At 39.2% G+C, this 21,535-nt stretch overlaps 3 protein-coding genes and 1 non-coding gene across 4 annotated transcripts; 2 read left to right on the forward strand and 2 right to left on the reverse strand.

Moving 5' to 3' along the window:
• Nucleotides 1–637: 637 nt before the first annotated feature.
• vtnb (vitronectin b) lies at nt 638–4,984 on the forward strand. The gene is made up of 8 exons (XM_054625895.1): nt 638–846; nt 2,228–2,344; nt 2,485–2,724; nt 2,906–3,045; nt 3,416–3,572; nt 3,900–4,058; nt 4,146–4,475; nt 4,642–4,984. Exons 1-8 carry the CDS (start codon nt 783–785, stop codon nt 4,776–4,778), a joined length of 1,344 nt encoding a protein of 447 aa, XP_054481870.1. The 5' UTR covers nt 638–782; the 3' UTR covers nt 4,779–4,984.
• A 1,117-nt stretch (nt 4,985–6,101) lies between these two features.
• On the reverse strand, nt 6,102–6,175 carry trnat-agu (transfer RNA threonine (anticodon AGU)). Its single transcript has one exon. It is a non-coding gene; the product is annotated as a tRNA-Thr (tRNA).
• Nucleotides 6,176–6,353: 178 nt separating this feature from the next.
• On the reverse strand, nt 6,354–7,669 carry LOC129113907 (homeobox protein ESX1-like). Its single transcript, XM_054626390.1, has 3 exons — nt 7,624–7,669; nt 7,153–7,331; nt 6,354–7,059 (listed from the first exon to the last, which is right to left on the reverse strand). The coding sequence occupies exons 1-3, from the start codon at nt 7,667–7,669 to the stop codon at nt 6,427–6,429; spliced, it is 858 nt and encodes a 285-aa protein (XP_054482365.1). The 3' UTR covers nt 6,354–6,426.
• Nucleotides 7,670–12,310: 4,641 nt separating this feature from the next.
• aldh3a2b (aldehyde dehydrogenase 3 family, member A2b) lies at nt 12,311–21,074 on the forward strand. The gene is made up of 11 exons (XM_054625417.1): nt 12,311–12,418; nt 13,426–13,588; nt 14,205–14,436; nt 16,359–16,444; nt 17,004–17,212; nt 17,346–17,463; nt 17,748–17,889; nt 18,045–18,211; nt 18,325–18,424; nt 19,355–19,593; nt 20,312–21,074. The coding sequence occupies exons 2-11, from the start codon at nt 13,427–13,429 to the stop codon at nt 20,324–20,326; spliced, it is 1,470 nt and encodes a 489-aa protein (XP_054481392.1). The 5' UTR covers nt 12,311–12,418; nt 13,426; the 3' UTR covers nt 20,327–21,074.
• Nucleotides 21,075–21,535: the final 461 nt, after the last annotated feature.

Here is a 21,535-nt window from a genome sequence, read left to right on the forward strand (position 1 = left end):
TCTGATCATTAACTTGTGTAAAACAATCTCCAGTTGGTCAAATAAAAAAGAAAAGGTACACTGATTTAAAAAAATACCTTAACTTTGTGTTGTTTTAACTATTTTTAGTTATCTGGGCTTAATTTGGAGTAAGGCATTGTGTTTGCTTTAGGGTTGTTTTTTACACCACAGATCAATAAGAGGAAAAAGATTGCCCTAGTTACACAATGTTCGAGCTCAGATACCCTCCCTCATTCAACCAGAAGTCACTTATTCAGTATATATCGACTTCATCAGACAATAGCCCACTTCTGTAGTGTCAAGCCTGGGTTGTAGTTTTAAATTATAAACGTTTTCCATATTAAGGACCATTCAAGCTAAATAGCCCACCAATGCTAAATTATCTGTCTTCCTTTTTTTTTTTGACCATAATAATGACCATACTTTGCTGATGTCGGTTGTTAAATTAGCCACATAACTGATAGGTCAATTGGTATATTCTGAGCCTTTTAGTGACCATGTTCATGTTTTGATGATGATCTTGGACAGACAGGACAGAGATCAGCGGTCACAGTTTAATGATTGTCAAAACTGATTGTTGACCAATCAGGAAGGGAGACGCCTCGGGGTCAACGGCTTCTGAAAAATATCTATTGATGCACACAATGCTGCACCCTGAATTGGGGCACTCAAACTCATCTGACTTTAGTTCACTGGTGTAAACAGGCACACAGTAGTCTTCTGAATAGAAATTTGACATTTCTGGTTTGTTGTTCAAAAGTGTCATATTACTGTGTGTAGACATGAAGCCAGCAGTGGCTCTACTGGGCCTCGTCCTCCTGCTGGACACCACCTTTGCTGCAGAAAGTAAGTCTTCCAGATTTTATTTTCCAAATTTACAAATGTTAATGCTAAATTAAATATAACACATGCACATTGAATATTAAAAGTAAAAGAGGCTATCATAGTGTTTATGCATGTACATTTCACAGGAGTGACATTTTTTACATATAAAATATATTATTATCAATATATTAGTAACTCTAAAGTATTGTAAAATGTATTACCTTTAAAGTTATTAATCACGTTTATTTTCATCTATATTTACCACAATGTGAAAACGATGTGAGGTTGTATGTTTTACTTATTCGCAATGTAAAATGGCAGCTTTTTATTGTCTGTTTAAAGTGTTTTTTAATACACTGGTTTTTGCAGTATGTGTTCATGCAGTATAGTATTACTTGCAAGTCTTTAAATGCAGCTGGGTTTGCTGTGGCATCACAAAGACGCACATAGAAATATGAGAAAAAGTATACAAATCTAGATAGCTGTGGGTAACTTAGTTCATTTACTTGTGATTTATTGGGTATTTATTGGGTATTTCCATTTAATGCTTCTTTATACTTTTACTCGACCAAATTTCAGAGGGAAGCATTTTATTCTTTACTCGCCTACATATATTTGACAGCTGTAGGCCTACATACCATTTACCTTTCAGATTTGAATTTTACAATAAAGAAAAATATGATAAATATCAGAAACGATAAGAAAGACAAACACATATCCCAGTGTCTGATAGTATGGGGGCCCGTTCAAAGAAGTATTGTGAGGAATTAAAACAGATAAACACACCAAGGAGCTCCCGTTAGATATTTACTGTGTAACATTTTGAGCACCAAGGTCTACTGAGAAAGAAAAGTCTTAGGAAGAACCTGGGGCTTGAAACACATGAAATAAAACACATTTATAAAGAATAAACCTGTGGTTTCCAACCATTTTGGCCTGTTATTAAGAAAAGTGTCTACTTTGGAAGTAAAATAATCCAATATTCACAAAAAAAAGCACAAAGAAAAGCCAAAAGATTTGAGAAAACTATGTGGGATCTCATGACCATTTAGATTTATCTATTGACCCTCTGGAGTGGCCCGACCCCAGAAGTTGGGAACAACTAGACTCGAATACCTGGTATCTGTAAATAAAGTGAATAAAATAAGCTCCAGCTAAACCTGCTACATCAGTAAAATACTACTTACAGTAACTAACCCATTGATTAATTAGTGCAATACATATAACAATATATTAGTCAAATGGGCTTTTTTCTGCAGAATAAATGCGTGTAATGGAGTATTTTGCACTGCTACCAATGTTCTTTTACTGAAGTAAAGGAGTACTTCCTCCGTCACCGTCTGTCCAAGTCTGCACTAATATATGACATGTAATCTGAAACAAACAAACTGCATTTCCTCAGAGTCCTGTGTGGGTCGCTGTGGCTCCTTCGACCCGCAGACAAAATGCCAGTGTGACACCATGTGTGTGTACTATGGGAGCTGCTGTGGGGACTTTGACGTCATCTGCCCTAAAAAAAGTCTGTACAGCAGGAGAGCATTACCATTTCACCGAATAAACAGTTTTCATTTTAATGAATGATGTTCTTGGCTTTTGTAAATTATTCATTTTTACTGAAACACCTCCATGTGACACAACGGTCGTCCGTTCTGCCCTCAGCTGCTCGTGGCGATACCTTCGAGGAAGCAGATGAAGTAACAGAAGCATTGACGACTATCACAGAAAATCCAACGCTCCTGCCAACTTTCAACACAGTTGCAGCTACTGTAACTGCCCCTCCCACATTTATCAAGACACAAGGGTCTGCACCCTCTGTAGTCCCTGACGCAGCGGCCTGCAGTGGACGACCTTTTGATGCTTTTCTGCAGCTGAAGAATGGCTCGATATATGCTTTTAGAGGTAAACCTCGACGTCCACCAGGGGTTCTGTTTTATACAGTATGTTTCAGTACCCTTGACTGGACAAACCTGTGCAGGCTGTACATTTCATTTGATATTTTAAAATGTTCAGTGTTGATACTTTGTCGATTATCCTGGTTAAATAAACTGAATTGAGATCCAAAGCCTGCTTTTTCTCCTAGGTGAATATTTCTTTGAGTTGGATGACAAATCCGTACTTCCTGGCTTCCCAAAACTCATCGAGGATGTGTGGGGGATCCCTGGACCCGTAGACGCCGCATTCACACGCATCAACTGCCAGGGAAAATCGTACATCTTTAAGGTAAAAACTTCTACCTCTCTAGAGTCTGCAAACAGTGATTCTTTATATTAAACTGGAGGTGTATTCTGACTACTCTTTACATGGGAAACCCAAATCAATAATAGATGTTTTCATGAAACAAACATTTGACTGTGAAAAAGGCAAATTATCCTGTACACTGTTGATTATTCACTTCAGTAACAATGTAAAAGTTTTCAAATCGTCATCAGGTAAAATACATGGTGCTAACTCGGCCAAACATAAAAAAAAAATATTTCACCAAAATATTTCACCATGGATCAGTATTTATAATAGACATGCATTGTCTCTTGAGCAATATGTGGTAGCATCAAACCTCACTGCTTTGTTCTTTGTATTTATTCTCTATCAGGGGAAACAGTACTGGAGGTTTGACGGCGATGTTCTGGATGCGGACTATCCGCGGGACATTTCAGTTGGCTTTGATGGCATACCAAATGACGTCGATGCCTCTTTCACCATACCAGCACCAAGTCACCGCGGCAAAGAGAAAGCCTACTTTTTCAAAGGTAACTTTGTAATGATGTGTGACTTTTTTCATTATTTAAAAGCTCCTTGAGTTTAGACTGTGATGAGTTTTACAGGCCGAGGGAAGTAAACCCATACTGTACTTCATAGTAAAAGAGCAAACATTAAAAGATAAAAAGTCAGACTCAAATGCAGTACTTGTTTCAGAGGATTTCTACACGGTGGTATTGCTACCTTTACTAAGTAAAGGAACTGAGTACTTCTGGAGATATCTGCTCTAAAGTGAGAGTACCTTGTCTCAGGCATCCCGTTTATTATTTTGTGTTTCCTACTCTGACATCTCAAAATTAGTTTTAATCTTTCTTCAGGGGACAATTATTACCAGTATGCGTTCAAGCACCAGCCTTCCCATGAGGAGTGCGTCCTGATGAGCAGGACCTCACCCTCTGTGCTGTTCACACGATACACAGACCTCTTCTGCGATCAGACATGGGAGGATTTCTTCACCGAGCTCTTTGAAAGTTCCAGTAAGGCTCAGCTGGGTTTGTGTGTCTCATTGTGTTTTTAAACGTGTGTTTGTTTCTAATCATGTGGTATTTTTAATCCTTACTCAGTAAGCAGTTACCAAACAGGCCCTCGCCTAACCAGTAGGGACTGGCAGGGCGTCAGTCCTCCTGTAGATGCTGCCATGGTGGGACGAGTCTACCTCAGCCCCAAACCCACGCCATCTTCTCCTCCACCAGCGAGGAGGCGCAGCAGTCGGAAGAGGAGGCCCAGCAGGAAGCGAGCCCAGCGAAGAAGGCAGAGTCGCCACGTGTTGCTTGATGATTTGTGGGGTTATGATGATTGGTTTGCCTACAGCGACTACAGCGACAGCTTTGAGGAGAGCCCAACGCAGCAGTACAAAAGTACCCCCGTTCAAAATGTGTACTTTTTCAAGAAAGGTATGAATACATGGAGTTATTTTAATCCCTTAGTCAGGCTTGGCTGTGTTTCAACACTACAGAAAATTAGAGTGAAAACGATAACAGGGATAATTAAGATTATCTTTGAGCTTCCTCCTTTTAACACAGTTTGGAATTTGTGTTTCTTCTCTTTTTATGATGGCAGATAAATACTACAGAGTGGATCTGCAGACAAAACGTGTGGACTCTGCCAACCCTCCCTACCCACGATCCATTGCGAAATACTGGCTGGGCTGCAAGCAGGAAGAGACACCTGATGCATCACGGGCAGAGAAGAGATAGGCCAGCTGACTGGAGAAATGTTCTCTGTTTTAAACACACCTCTTACTGAGAAGTCTTAACGTAATTACAATACGATCTTGTAGTCGTTTCTGTTATTTTTGTTGTTTGCATTTTATTCATGAACCCCCCCCCCCCCCTAAAATGTCCCCTCTATATTTAGTTGGATTAGCTGAAATCATGCATTATTCAATAAACTTGAAATTTCAGTTCTTTGAGTGCCTTAATACTCTTCTTGTCCAAATGGTATAGTCAACACACACACACACACACACACACACACACACACACACACACACACACACACACACACACACACACACACACACACACACACACACACACATCTAATGCATGCCCTGGCTAGCTATCACTACATGCCCAACATTAACACTGAGCCGTTAGCTAAACCGAAAAGTCAAATCCCTTCAATAATATATTGCATACCCAAAGTTTCCTCACAAAATAATCTTGTTTGTGTTTACAAATGGTCATATTTGTATGAGTGATTAGTCTCTGACACAAAACTGCACATGCACACGCTGACTTCAGTTGGTATATTTATTCTTACATAGCCTGTTATTTCTACATCCCTACAGGAATAACAGATTGCTGCACTGTAACCTGCTGATTCTGTCTCCAGTCAGTCCAGCAGACAGTTGGTCTCTTGAAAGAGGTTCACCCTCTGCTGGAGGAAAGTGAATACATGTAAAATAAGATAAATGTGTATTTGTAGGCCTATGTCATTTTACATCTGTCATCCTATGTTATTAATTCACAACACGTTTTATCACTGTGTTCTGTTGGCATTCATACAACACTGGTGCACTTTACTGCCTAAATATTAGCCACAATATACTCAGTTTTACATTTTGACAGTCACTGTTTAGCCTGTTTATTCAGTGAGGAGGACATACGCTAGTCTGCTGGTTATCATAAAGTCTCATGTTCTGTTCATATCCTTCACTGGACAACGACAACATGAATTGTAACACCTTTGCAAATGTGTTGCCTAGCACTGTAAGAAATGACTTCTGATTGGTTGAGCCCGATGAACCATGTTCTCAAAAACCGAACGTAAAGTGTCGGGTAAAGACGCTGCCGTGATTGCAACATGGATAACCATAGATCACCATTTACACAGCTGCTCGTGAGTAGCATTGCGACTACTTTCTTCACTATGTAAAGACCATGACATCATATCCATATTGTGCTGCATAAACTAGGTATAACATTACAATGTCTGTCAGTTTATCAAAACGGTTTTCAGAGTTTAAGATGCTGCCTTAATCTCCGAAATCAAAGATGAATTGACTAGTACCGAAAAGGCACCGCTGGGATTCGAACCCAGGATCTCCTGTTTACTAGACAGGCGCTTTAACCATCTAAGCCACGGCGCCACGTGACCACATTGCAGACATGTGACAATATAAATAAACAACTCTGTACTGGTGTATAATAAATATGTTTTATTTGTTAAAAATCTCCTTGATAATCTACAATAAGTAAATAACTATATCAATATTTCCATGCATTTAATTCACAGAATATACTCCTTACTACAGAGCAGTCCAACCATAAATACTATAGTATAGCTAAGCCTATTTACAATGTGGTCTATAAGCTATGTAACTTTCTTCCAAAATGTCAGTCAACCCAAAAGATAATCAATCATAGCTGCAGAAATATCCAAATCCGACACATTGAAGTCGCCCAGCTGCTGAAAGCAGAGCTCGGACAGGTTGTCCATAGACTCGTTAGTGCTGTAGAAGCTCTGGGGGTCCAGCTGAGTCTGGACGCTCTCCTTGGGTCCAGGATGTCCGACTGCACCGCAGCGGCTACCCTCAGGCTGGGATCCCTGTGCATGTCCGAGGAAAGCCTCAAAGTCCTCCGTCAAATCCCATTCACAGTGCCCACCCTGCGGGAACATACCATGGCAGTAATCAGTAAAGTCTGGGGTTTGGTAGTAGTGGTCTTGAGGAACTCCTAGGAGACCCGGTCCATGCGGGGAGCAGCATGGAGCTTGGTCGGCGGCGACAGGGGATGTAGGTGCCCGACTGTCCAGTATGGTGGAGAGCCTGGTGGACTGAGGTAGACCTGGAGCAGGGTAGCCTGGCGGGGACGGTAGGCTGGGAGTAGGAAGGAAACAAGGAACCAACTGTGGGAACGTTGGACTGGGAGATTGGGTGTAGAACTGATGAAGGTAGTCTGTGGAGGGCTTTGGGAACTCTTTAGTTGGTTTCTTGCTCTTGAAATAGCGCGCGCGTCGATTTTGGAACCAGACCTGTTAGAAAGAATGAAATATGGTTATTTTTATGACACACTCGTGTGTTATCCAAATTTTACGTATTTTAAGTTTTGGAAGCATGTGACATACCTGAATTTTAGACTCCGGTAGCCCAGTGATAGAAGCCAGAGACTCCTTCATTTTAATGTCCGGGTACTGTGTGACAGAGAAGGCCCGCTCCAGCTCGCTCAGCTGAGCCTTGCTGAAAGTTGTCCGCTTCCGGCGACGCTGGGTGTCCGAGCGCGTCTTGTGGACAGCATCATGATGCACTATAGGAGGAAGATAATAGTAATTGAGATTAATTTTTAGCTATTCAAAGCTCCCAATTGTAAATAAACACATTGTAAGTACATAAATGAATTACATTTAGAGGTGGGCTACATAACGATCTGAGGAAATGTTTTAAACTTTACTATGCACATTTAGAAAATTCGCAGATCTTTCGAAAACAAAATTTAAGAGAGCAAATGCAGTTTTTTTTCTGTTTGTTTTTTTTCTGATACACTTAAGTTCACTGAGACAGAAAAAAAAAAAAAGTATTATTATAGGTCAGTCACTCACCTCTGCTGGAGTCCTGTGCGTAATTGTCGCTGTTGTTGTTGTTCATGTCCGGGCATGCAGCGGGCCAGTAATGTCCCGAGTAAAACGTGTTTATCCCAGAAACGTTACCTCCAGTAAAATCCAACCCGAATGCCATTCTCTTCTACAGAGTTCAAACACAAAGCAGGAGAGGGTGCGTTTCCTCCAGGCTCTCCACGACACTGGTGATCAAGCAGGATACAAGAGGGTTTTATACCTTGCATGACAGACACAGAACGACCCCCCCTTACACCCCACCCCATGGCACATCTCAGCGGATATTTCCAGGTCTTACCAACGCGTGCCTTTGATGTGTTACACACCTATGCACTGCCTCGGCTAATAGGTGTCTGTTTGATCCCCGATGACCCATTAATGTCCCCATTTTGCCTAGACGGAGCTTGTCCTTTCCCGCAGGAGTGTCAGGTCACACAACACTGAGATCCTCTGGTAAATATCTGCATCTAAGATGATTTGTAGCTTTAAAACATTTCTAAATTCACTCAAACCTGTTTAGCTTGTGGGGTTATGGGAAAAATGGAAAACAACAACATTTGTGCAATTTGTAGCGTAAATCTATATATTTTGGCCTCTACCGGTGATTAGATTATTTCAACCTAAAGGCACTTAATTCATGTATAGTTCTCTCCATAATAATTCTAAAAAAAAAAACTAGGATTCAGATACACAAGGCTAATAACCTGACAGGTAAAGCTTCAATCACCCTTTTCTGACACTTCTGTCTGTGGCACATCCTCTCCTCCACAGCCCCCTGGTGCGCATCAGAGGGGGGGACCAGTGTGTGGATGCTGGGAGTGTATTGAAGAGGCTGCCGGAGTGAGAGGCTTCAGTCAGCTATAATGTGTTGAGGTGACAAATCTGGCTACTTTTTCCCCTTCCTGGTCGGTAGCGTTTCCACCCATCGAGACATCAAAACACCGGATAAAGCACAGTCCAATGCACAGCCAGTTCCCAGGCTGGTGCCAGACTCACAGGGTTTGGGCCATTGGAAACTGAATTTAAATTTACAAACATAAGGCGGGCTCAGAAGGCTAAACATCTAAGACTGGCATTGAAATGTACTTAATTAAATCGTGTAATTTAAAAAAAAAAAAAAACTAGAATGACACACACATACGTTTAGTTGAATTTCTCTTGTCAGGTCACAGGAGGAGCACGTGATGTAATAAATGATTTGGGGTCATAACGGTCTGAAGATGAGACATTGACCCTGATGATTGCTTCCCATCATCTGTGAAGTATTCACATTTACTCTTACTCCCACGAACAATGGGCCATTACGACCATAACTCAAACTACTGCTGACCGTCACGTGACATACGTTAAGGCAACTAAATATCGATACCAAAAATAGATGGGCCGTAGAAACAGGGTCACGTGCTGCCAGAGCTTCTGTGACCCCTGACCCTTAACATTTTATTCTCTCAAACAGGAACATCGCGTAAATGTTTTATATACTAGATTGAAATCTGCAGATTACCCATTTTAAAGCTTGACAAGCACAAGCTTTGTGATATATTTAAATATGTCATGTACTTCCTATATTAGTTGGCCTACTTGATAGCTTATACTGTGATTGTAGTATTTGTTGTTAGATGCACAAGGAGAGTGAGAGGTTGGAAAGAAGCCACTAGATGGCAACATTAGACAGTCTATCTATCTATCTATCTATCTATCTATCTATCTATCTATCTATCTATCTATCTATCTATCTATCTATCTATCTATCTATCTATCTATCTATCTATCTTGAATCATAACCAGAAGCTGTTCATTGCCAAGTACATTACACATACAAGGAATTTGGCTCGGTGATTGATTGGTGCGTAACAGTAAATAGTAAAGGCAATGCAATAATATAAGACGTAATTTTAAAAAAGAAATATGAAAATGTACAATAAAATATGGTTAAGAAATAAACAAATAAGTGTATGTTGAGACAAGTATATTATCAAAGTGTCCAGTGTATATTAATAAAGAATACACTGCAAAAGTTAAATGTTTGGTATGTACATATTGTATTGGGTATTGGTGATGGACTGGGCAGCCCAATATGATAAGAACATGATAGGTCATCGCTGTAAATCTAGGCTATACATTTCACAGTCACTGGATCTTAACAAAATTGACAAAGTCACCTCTGGGAGATTTTGGAGCAACGTGTCTCCTCCACCATCATCCAAACCCCAATTGAGGGAATATATTTTGGAGGAATGCCTTCCATCCCTCCAGTAGAGCTCAGAGATTTTTCGACTCAATTCAATTTAAAACAACTTTATTAATCCACAAAGGCAATTTGATTATGGTCATGATTAAAAACATACCAGAAACAGACATATTATCAGACAGACAATTAAAAGTAAAGCTTTAAAGCTGATTGGGGCTGCTTTGAGCTGATAACACAGTTGCATTCAAAAAGTAATAGAAGTCATATTTTGAAATAATTGTTAAAAATAAATTATTAATCAGTCCAGATGGCAGATGCATTTTCTTGTTTAATGTGCAAAGGTCCAGATAGAGCCAAGAATTGTCTTTTAGTCCCTTGTTCACAAGGCAGGTTTGTTTCTGTGTATTATAGAGTACCTGGTAGGTATTAGTGAATGCAAGAGAGAGAGAGAGAGAACTGATAATGGTGGCTAAACACAACAAACTGTCAACATACATTTCTGTGCCAAATTAGACCAATTGTATTGTTTTTTTAAATTTATTTTTCACTAATTGAGTTTGGTAGGGGATTTTGGCTGGTTACACTTTAGTATTAACTTATTCTACTTAAATGTTAGGGGTCAAATAGAGACATTGATAATATACATTTATCTTTACTTCTCTCACATTCCTTGCTCATGGAGTGACACTCTTCATCTCCTTTTCAGTTTTCCAGCCTCCAAACTTTATATTCCTAACCTCCCCATAAGAAAAACAACAACTCACAATACACAAACTGTGCTTCTCTCTGGGCCTGAATGCCTCAGTGTATACCTCACTCACTCAGGTGTGCACACAGAGAAATGCTGGTCTTCTGTGTCCACACTCCTCTCTAAGAAATCAGGATTGACACTCAGGTGTGAATGACGCTGTAACCTCCTCTCCCTCACCTACATCCTCGCTCCTTCCTTCACAATACACAAACACCATTCCTCAGCCCGCTGTTTGATGTGGAAACTCCGTCCACATTTCCTGTCAACCTGAAAGATTGTTGGGTCTAATCCATGTGCTGTATGGCTGAGGTTGTGTTTCCCCTTGTATCGTAACCCGGGCTGTAAAAAAGTTTTTCTTGATCTGAGAAATAGAAGCTGAGTGTGATTCCAGCTTGGCTCGGGATAAGAGATCATCAGACTCTGAAGGGAAGGGAGGGAAAGCAGGAGATTTAGTAACAAAATAAACAGATATCAAGGCTCAGGAGGAATGCTGAGGACAAGACACTGAAATACCCTTTCAGCAGCATTTACAGACCTTCTGATCTAGCACGCAAATGTGAGTTTAGCTTTGGATCGAAGTACGAGCAGGATCTCCATTTAGGAAATTGTGGTTTTAGGCCGGATTCATTATGCAACCCCCCAAGACTAAATCCATTACAGCCATAGCCAGAGTTTGGGTAGTTGGTGGTGTAGACATGAACTTGATATGCAAAAGGAAGGTTGAAATAAACCTTTGACATATATTATCTAAAAAGAACAATTTTATAAATACAATAACATTTAAAGCCTGGAAGGAGTCTACTTTTTATTTACATTAAGTTTATCCAGACTGAAAACATGCATAAGTCAAAAAGAGCTGACTCTAAATTAGATTTGTATAGGCTAATGTTTGTGTTTGGTGGTATGTTTATATTTTCCTGTTGACATATTCTGCAAACTATTATAGGCTTACATCTCAAATTAAATGAGTGAACACCTTCATTCGAGGACTCGGGTTTTTGTTGGATTTTAGCATTGTTTCTCAGGGATTTGGTCCAGACTGGAGAGGTGATGTTTTATAATTTCTGATGGAACAAGAGTATAGCCTTATCCCAGGATTCCCAGGAAAATCAGATTGCTAATATTTTACCACACGTTTGTAATTGGCCTGTTAGCCTTCTATTATGCAACCATACTTATATATTTCCGACATGCTTTTCTGACAATATTTAAATATAAAAAGTTGCTATAGCAAGTTTATTCACGAAACACGGCTCTTCAAAGTGGTATTAAAATATTTTGTCATTATAAAGCCCTAGCCTATTCAAACAATTTTTACTGTGTGTTACACACAACAGTTAACAAACAAGTCAATTATTCTGTATAATACCCACACAGCTTAAACATGTTTATGAGTGATCTGAAGGGCCTTTTTTAATTATTTGTGTTAAAGCTGGAGGGCTCTTACTCTTTGGCTTATTATGCGAGTTGGTTTTGTTTATGTTAATAAGGTATATTCAGATTTACCATCTTAGTTTTAGTATGTTTAGTAACTAAACACAAAATACAGACTTGGCTGCGGCTGATGGTGATGACGTTACTGTTGCAGGTATTGTGTAAGTCTAAGTGCTTGCCTAAAAGTAACAATGTCAACCTCATAGTGGCGCTAGAGGGAAATGTGACGTTATGATTCAGCCTCTGGGCACGACAGATCCTTCCCCTGTGTGGGTGTGACCTAACGGGGAGGAAGGGTTGTGTTTACTTGCCGGTGTCATTATTCGTCTTCTCTGCTGCGGGCTAACCCTCCATCCAGACCGAAAGGGATCTCCAAACATTACTCCGTAGCTCGAATTGATCAGGTAGGAATTAAAAAAAACAAATCATCGCGGTGTTTTTCTCGCTTTTGTCCATTAATCTAACAGCTGACGGACCGACACTAACGGAACTGTGCAGTTTGCAAAAAAATACCCTTTAGGCTATAAGAATAAACCGATCCACCCGTGTGGCAGATTAGGAATGTATTGCACAATGACTGTAGAATAGTCCAGTTATGTTTTCATTGCTGCACCTTCAACTCTGACCGACTGGGCTGGGTTGTAGTTCTCATGGAGGGTTTCCTCTTACAACCCCATTATAACACATTCTCTGTTTTCTATAAACAAAGAAAGAGCAGCACTGACAACCATTTGAAAGGAGAGACATTTAAACTGCATCTGCATTTATTAGGGGAACTGGTTTCCTTTCAAAAAACAGCGTTCAGTGGTTTTATTCAAATGTATTACAGCCTACTTTTGCACTAGTGGAAGAAGTAAAAGTAAAAGTCCTGAATTCTACTGCATTTATATCTGGTAAAGTTCAGTATTGTGTGTACCTATTAAGATATTTATTGCATTATTGTTCCTAATAAGAGCTGCAACCATTAATCTATTGAGGGAAAACTATTTGGATAATCAATTGATCATTGGGGTTATTTTCAACAAATAAAAAAAATGCTAAAATCCCTGGTAATCACAAATTAATTTACTTGATAGTTAACCAAATATATTTATATTGGTTAGGGCTGACCAACGAAACAAAACATATAAAGATGTCAGCTTGTGCTCTGGTAAAAACTTTGATTGGCATTTTTCACATTTTATGAAGATTTATAAATCAAACAAGATTATAAAGGTAATGGTGAGTTGTAGTCTGATGCAGCTTCATTTTCATTTTGCAAATAGTCCAGTTGGGGATGTTTTTATCTACTCTACATACTGATACATACTTTAATCTGTCAATTTGTATTTAGAAGTGAACCAAAACTACGGTGCGTGACCTGCAGCCATCACGACATGTTTGAAATCAGAATCTCCCCTCCCCCCCCCAGGATGTCCCGGGAGCAGCAAGCAGTGGCTCTTGCCAGGAAAGCCTTTGAAACAGGCCGGTCCAAATCCTTAGAGCACCGGATTCGCCAACTGAAGAACCTGCAGCGGTTATTCACTGAGAAACAGGATGTCATTTCAGATGCCGTCAAGAAAGACCTCAATAAGGTTAGTAGTAGGAGGGTCTTCCTCACGGCCCAAATAATCAATACCTGGTCTCCAACAAGCTTGACAGTCAATAAAACTAATCAGTCTCAGTTCTGAGTCTGTTGGGTCAGACTTTTGAGTTTAGATTGTGCAAATTAGCTATGGGCTATACCCTTTAAGTCATTTCAATGCTACATACTGTTTACAGTGTCTATTACAGGTTTTCATTGTTTAATCTACACAACACAAGGGTTTAGACATCAGGTCTGGAGTATAGCATGAAGTCCTGGACTTCATCCTGGATTGATTAGATAATAAGAACAAGGCAACCTGAATTATATGAACAATTGATAAAATCTTTTAAGAAAGTGACAATTATCAGTCAACACCCAAAAAGTAAATCACATCTAAAAATACATCAGCTGTGAAACAAGTTAAATATGCAAATATTATTAGGTAGAAAGTAGATTAGAAATCATATTAAGATCTCCACAAAGGAAGGGGTTAAAGTGATTACAACTTTAATACCTTTTTGGTTATTCAGACAGGCTTTATAATGAAAACAAACAGGGAAATAATATTAAAAAAGTACAACATCAGCAATGAGCAAGCCCAACATTATGGTTTTCACCCCCAGAGCGAGGTGGGGACACAGCTGTATGAGACTCTGGGTCTGGAGGGGGAGATCAGCCTGGCCATCAAGAACCTGAAGAAGTGGGCTGCCCCTAGGCCCGTGGTGAAGAACCTCCTGACCCTCTCGGACACCGTCTACATCAAACCGGAGCCGCTGGGAGTGGTGCTTATCATCGGGGCCTGGAACTACCCCTGGGCTGTCACCATCCAGCCGCTCATAGGAGCCATCGCAGCTGGTACTGCCGCATGCTATATGTGTGTAAGGGGTGGGGTGGGTGGAAGGGCTGTGTGTGTGTGTGTGTGTGTGTGTGTGTGTGTGTGTGTGTGTGTGTGTGTGTGTGTGTGTGTGATGTGTGTGATATAACCAGGTAAGGGTTCACACTTCTATCTGATTCCATCGTCACTTCCCCCTGTGATGAACTTTGAGAAGGGATCTGTCTAATCTCAGACACCATTAGTTGAAAACACTTACGCAAGATTAGTGTCACCTTTGACCGCTAAAGCGATTTCAGAATTTTACAAAATAGCACACGGGATCACTCTGTAGAGTTTTTGGAGGGAGTGTTTGTTTTCAGTTCTCTATTATTATTCTAGTCCTGGTCAGTTTCTTTGTCTTGTGATCATAACCACTTCACTAGCTCCTGTTGCCCAGCACTCTTTTCTCTCTATTCATGTGTGATTATTGGGTCAAAGGTCACTCTGCACTGCAGTCATGAGAAAGTTATAAGATTAGCAGCAGATTCAGAATGAAAGAAAAAATGGGTGCCCTCTAACGTCTGTATTTAACAAACATGCAGGTGATCATGTGTCCATGTTGGTGTGTCTTCACATGTGAACATAAATTTCTCAACTTTGTGCCTTGATCCTATCAGTGATCGCTGGAAGGACAAGGTTAGAGCCTGAGTGAATCTGAATCACTCAGAGAATTACTACTTGGCTCAGAGTTAATAAGTGAACTAATGTATGATTGATTCTCTCTCTCAGAGGCTTAAATGGCCACTCTGCCTTGAGTGTTTTGGCTCGACTGTCATCACTTTGTGATGCAAACCTCAGTGTGGAGAGTTTTCTTGTGACTGCTTAGCATGACACTGCCGTATTTTAACAGTCTTTTGTCTTGTTCCTCATGTGCTCAAGTCTTTTGTTTGTTACTTGTCCCCGGTGATGGTTTTACATATTAGTGCTGTGAGAGCGGCTGCAGGTAGACAGCTCCTTTGTGTTTCTTTGGGATAAAGGCTTTATTTGACCAAAAACATTGTTGGCTGCAGAGCTTAAATGAACGAGTGTTGTCGGGCTGCACCACATGCAGTGAGTGTTTGCAAAGCATGGACTTTATCCTTCGCACCAGCATTATCAGATTTTACTCTGACAGTCATATCTGCCAAGCAAGTCTTTTCTCTTTATTTGTTGGCCAATGCAGATAATCAACCTAAATGTCTAGATCAAAGGCAACTATCAATCCGAGCACCCAACAAAAACGTATATATGGTAACCTTTAACACATAAATACAGTCACAGGTTGAGAAAATGTGTGTGTTGTGTAATCATGCTCCACCTGCTGACAAAAAGTCAAAGGAATTCCAAAGATACATCAGAAGTTGCATTAGTAAAATGCAGCTTCTCCAAAACTGAGAAGCAGCTTCTCTAACTTTTTTAGAGATAGAAAAAAACAGATTCTGATCAAGTTGGCCAGTTAGCCATAAACTACTGAAGTAGTCTATGTTACATTTTTCTCTCCATACAGAAGAACCCTGATATATACACTACCTGCTCAGCAACAAATGGCAGATAGACTCAGTAGCTGTCAAACATAGTGACACAGAAACATATTCCGATCAGGATTTGGTACCCGCCAAAACAGAGTGAATATTGAGTTTAAATTAATGGTAATGCAGCTTTGAAAATACTGGTTGTATGAATAAGCCGCTGTTTGCTAAATACGTACACTGTGTCAAATTAGCATGCCATTTAAACATTTTTGTTCAACTTATTTTTGCTGCATCCACGTGTTAAAATAACTCAAATTATATCAGGTGTAAATGAAGGTACAGTGGAAGAAAACAAGACTTTGGGGAACAAGGGAGTAACAATTGAGCATTTTGGAGGAAAGGAAAAATGAATTATACTTTTATGGATTCTATCTTGTGACTTCCCTGTCCAGGTAATGCAGCTGTGATCAAGCCCTCCGAGGTCTGTGTTCACACTGCCAAGGTCATGGAGGACCTGCTTCCACTTTACATCGACAAAGTAAGGATGGGGCACTTTCATTGTTCATGGCATGTAAAAATAGTGTTGTTTCTTAAACAGACTTAATTGACAAAAGACAAATGAAATATAATAGAAATTATAAATTCAAGATATAATGTACTTTAGCAAACAGAGTTTATTTCCTGTTTGAACAAAAACACTGAGTACATTTTTTTGGCTGTGTTAATAGTCCAAGTTACTAGCTTTTTCCCCCTGCTGGCTCCATGTGCACTGACACAGTAAGCAAGCAAACAATTATCACCTTTACTATAGAATATAAACTTTGTGGTTGGCAACCACTGCATACAGAGGCTCATAACCGGTAAAGTGAAAGTCTTTACTTGGGTCTTTTATTGTGAAAAATATCCAGCAACCAGTTTTATTTTAACCTCTGCGTCTTTTTTGCTCTATTATTACTGCAAAAGGTCGACAAAAACAAAAAAGACGCATCACAAGACTTGATTAAAACTGAGTGCTACAAAGACACACAATATATAGCTCGAGGGACGGCCTGCAGCATAGTGATAACCGAATGTGTGTTTTCTACTCTGTTTGTCAGGAGCTTTACCGCGTAGTAACCGGGGGAGTGTCAGAGACCCAGGAGCTGCTGCGTCAGAGGTTTGATCACATCTTCTACACCGGCAACAGCATGGTGGGCAAACTGATCATGGAGGCTGCTGCCAAACACCTGACGCCTGTCACCCTGGAGCTAGGCGGCAAGAGCCCCTGCTACATCGACAAGGACTGTGACATAAGCATAGCATGCAGGTCAGAACGACCATTAAACATAGTTTGACTTAACGGTTATTTTTATTGCAAAACATTTTTTTTTCCCATCCAGTCCCTCTTTTACTGTAGCTGTTCTTTAGATCCTCCTGTTAACTCTCCCACTACTGTGTAGGCGTGTCACCTGGGGAAAGTACACCAACTGTGGTCAGACCTGCATCGCCCCAGACTACATCCTGTGTGAGCCCAGCATTCAGGACCGGGTCATCGAAGAGGTCAAGAAGTCCATAAAGGTACTGAAGACCTGAATAACACACTAAGTAAAAGAAACGTATTCAATCGTAAACCTCAAAAACAGGCAATACTCTCCACAAGATTCTTTATCAAAGAGTCCAAGATTATTCATAGCTGTTACCTGTAATGTCAGAGAGTCATTGTGTTGTAAAAAAGTTTTAAAATCAAAGTATGACACAAAACAATCAATAATATAGGAGTGTATTTCTTCTGTTAAATCAGTCTTCTTTGCCTGGATGTAAAAATAATATTTGTGTAGTAATAAGATAGTTTCCTCTGGCAGGAATTCTACACCGACAACCCCAAGACCTGTCCTGACTACGGACGCATCATCAACCAGCGCCACTTTAAAAGAATAATGAACATGTTGGAAGACAGCACCATCGCTGCAGGAGGAGAAAACGATGAGTCAGACTGCTACATAGGTAATCCTGCCAACAGCCACCAACTCTCCAAATTAAAATCAATCAGGAGGGAACTTTATTCATGGTTTTCATTCAGGCAATTACAAAGATTTAAGTGATAAAGAATGGACTATGAAAAAACATGCATTTAATAAATGTTTCTGTGTTGTGTTTAGCCCCCACTGTTCTGCGGGATGTGAAGCCAGAGGCGAAGGTGATGCAGGAAGAGATATTTGGACCTCTGCTTCCCATCCTGTCGGTCAATGGCCTGGACGAAGCAATCAAGTTCATCAATAAGGGAGAGAAACCTCTGGCCCTCTATGTTTTCTCATCAAATAACAAGGTATCTAACAACAGACACTGTTGCACACGTGCAGACGCAGAGCAGAGTAGTTGACGGATGCAGACATCTACATGTACAGACGCATGAGCAGAACATGAATTCTCTCTCTTCAGGTGATAAACAAAATGACAGATGAGACCTCCAGCGGAGGACTGCTGGCCAACGACTGTCTCGTGCACTATTCTGTCAGCTCGCTGCCTTTCGGAGGAGTGGGTGAGTACTAACAGCGACAACTCTTTGTGGAAATGGTACTAAAAAGTTCACTTGGTTTCTCTTTTGTTTTTTGGACTCATTGTGGAACTAAGCTGTTCAATCAGTCAGTACTACCTGAAGGGTTGTTTTTGCCCCACTAGAAGGGGCAAAAAGCAGCCCTTCTAGTGGGACATAATGGAAAAATAAAGCCATAAGGTCACAAACATACCTGGAAAGAAAAGGTTTCAAAACTATGGCACTTTTCTGTGGAAATACATATGCTTAAAAAACATACAAACCATGCATACAATGCATCACTGATAACTTTTTAGACTCATACCTTTCAGACATTAATGAAGACCCATGGATGTCTGACAGGTATGAAATCAGTCTAAAAAGTTATTGGAGCTTGTTTGAGATGATCAGTTCATCACAGTAAACATATTTGGTTTAGTATCAGTTTTTCACATACAAGGAATTTGACTTGGTGTTGTGGTGCCCAATGGTCCAAATAAACAAATTAAGATATAATAAATTAAGTTTGTATAATTCAATGTCATGAATGCAACATAGAAATTTACAATTCAAATATGTAATATATAAATAGATATAAATAGATTTTCTATTAATGAAGAGCTGTGCAGTGTTTACATTGAAGAGAGAGTTCATGAAAACAGAATGTAGTACTTTAGAGATTTTAGAGCTGATGGTTGAACCTGAGTAATATCTATTCAAAATATAGATTTATAAAACAAGAAAGAACCAGGTTTGATCATTCTTTTCACAATGTCTATATTAACTTATTTTTAACCTTTTTAGGGTTGATTTCTGTCAAAGTAGCTCAAATATTTGATCACACCTCAAAATATTTTTGATTGCTTTAAAGCCATTAAAAGTAGAGGCCAATATGTTTCACACAGTCAAACCTCCTCCCTCTGTTTACCTGTACAGGAAACAGTGGTATGGGCTGCTACCATGGCAAGTTCAGCTTTGACCAGCTGAGCCACCTGCGTAGTTGTCTCATCAAGCAGCTGAAAATGGAGGGTGTGAACAGCATGCGCTACCCGCCTCACACGGCCAAGAAACTGGGCTGGGCGCGCTTCTTCATCCTGAATAACGTGGACCTGGGCTGGATTGGGCAGATGGGGCTCTTAGTCATCCTGACTGTGGTGGCTGCTGTTGTGCTACAGGTGAGTCACAGAGGAGACAAACACAAATAGAAATATGTTGACATTGTGTGTCATGAGGAGGTAGAGCAGAAAGAGAAAACATTGACCACACAAATAGCTCTTTAAGCATCAATTTTAAGATGTTTGTAAGAGTATAAGTTACAAAGAACTGTAAGGATTTAAAAGGCTAGCCTCAGGTGCTTTTAAATTTTGCAGATACCAAGAGGTTTACTTTCAGTTTCAGAATTTACACATTAAAGGTACTTCTACTTTACTTGAGTATTTCCATTTTATGCAAATTTCTACTTTTGTATTCTGCTACATGTGAGATGGAAATATTGTACTTTTTCTTTTACTTTTACTTCACACAATATTTCATAACCTTCCTGTCCAGTGAAAACCACAAGTCTCCAAATTTTCGAGATATTGATTTCTGATAAACTGAAGGATAAAGTGTTCCTTTATGTGGTGAAAAAATCTTCTACTTCTTAAGATAAATAAACTATTAAAAGCCGACTAAGATCAGCTGGAAAATGTATAATAACAAAGCTGACAACAAGGCTATTTTTCTGAGTTCATGAAAAGTTGGCTAATAACATTTGGTGATCTTATAGAATGTGATGCGTTGCTATTGATTAAACAACACATTTATATCTCTGAGATGCTTGACCGTGAAGTTTATTACTTCTGAAAAAGAAAGGTGATCAAATAATGAACAATATCTCCTTTTTTCCTCCAGAATTATCTCGTTTGAAGACGTCCCGCTGCTTCTCATACAACAAGTGTCTTCTTTGAAGAAGAGAACAGAATTAATTTCAAACCATTTCAACAATGAGTGTCGGTATAAATCAGATCAGCATCTGCTCAGGACCGTCATAATATGGGGAATGTTTGGGGTGATGCCTTAATTAATGTGTCAGAAGTTTCAATGTAGCAAGCATCTTATTTTCATGAGGTTAATTATTTATGAATGGCTCTTAAATTTGTGTTCAGCATTACTATGTTCTATTTTAACCCGTAAAATCATGTTTACATATTTAGAAAACATTTTAAAAACAGTTTAATAATACAATATAATGCTGTGATTTTTCTATGATTCATTTCAAATGAAGTAACAACATGTGTTACTATAAACTGTGATATGAACTAAACTTGCTTTGATAACAATCAATTAATGTTCAATGAAGGGCTGAAAAGAATGAAGGTAGTTGCAATTTCCACGTTATGAAACCGTTTTTAATGTGTAGGAGTTACCTACATTTCACTTTGTATCCATTCCATTTCAATGACGGTTCAGCTATAAACTTAACATTGATTTAAATGTGTCACATGCCTGTAACAAATTTAAATGTATCTTTAAATAACAGTAGTTGCTAAAGGTTGTTTTTCTTTTATGACACTATTGAAATTTTAAGGGATTTGTAATTAATAGTTGAATATACACATACATACATGTATTTCTATATTGGATTAATATTCAAATAAATATATTTCTACATGTATCAGTTTGTGATTTTATTTATTTATTTTTGGATTTAACTTCAATAATATATTATTACATTTAACCATTCCAGTAGAGAATAATAATGCATTTTTGCTGTTTTTCTAAATTAACAAGATGATTATTAAGGTAATTCTGGGAAAAGGAAAAAAAATCTGCTCTATTTTTCTGAATTAACGAGAATCCCAAAATAGCTCACTCAGTGCTATAATTCAAGTACATTTACTCAAGGACTGTGCACAAGTATTTACTTGAATATTTCCATGTTATTCTACTTAATACTTCTACTCCACTACATTTAGGAGGCCAATAATGGACTTTTTACTGTGCTACATACATTTGGCAAAGTTAGATAGTTGGTGTCAGAGTATTAATACTAAACTCAGCAGTGTATTGAAATTAGCCGCACCTTTACCGCCTGCAACATTAAAGTGATGAACAAATGAATGCATCAATAATTAG

This window comes from Anoplopoma fimbria, chromosome 24 (genome assembly GCF_027596085.1).
Source record: "Anoplopoma fimbria isolate UVic2021 breed Golden Eagle Sablefish chromosome 24, Afim_UVic_2022, whole genome shotgun sequence".
NCBI lineage: Eukaryota > Metazoa > Chordata > Actinopteri > Perciformes > Anoplopomatidae > Anoplopoma > Anoplopoma fimbria.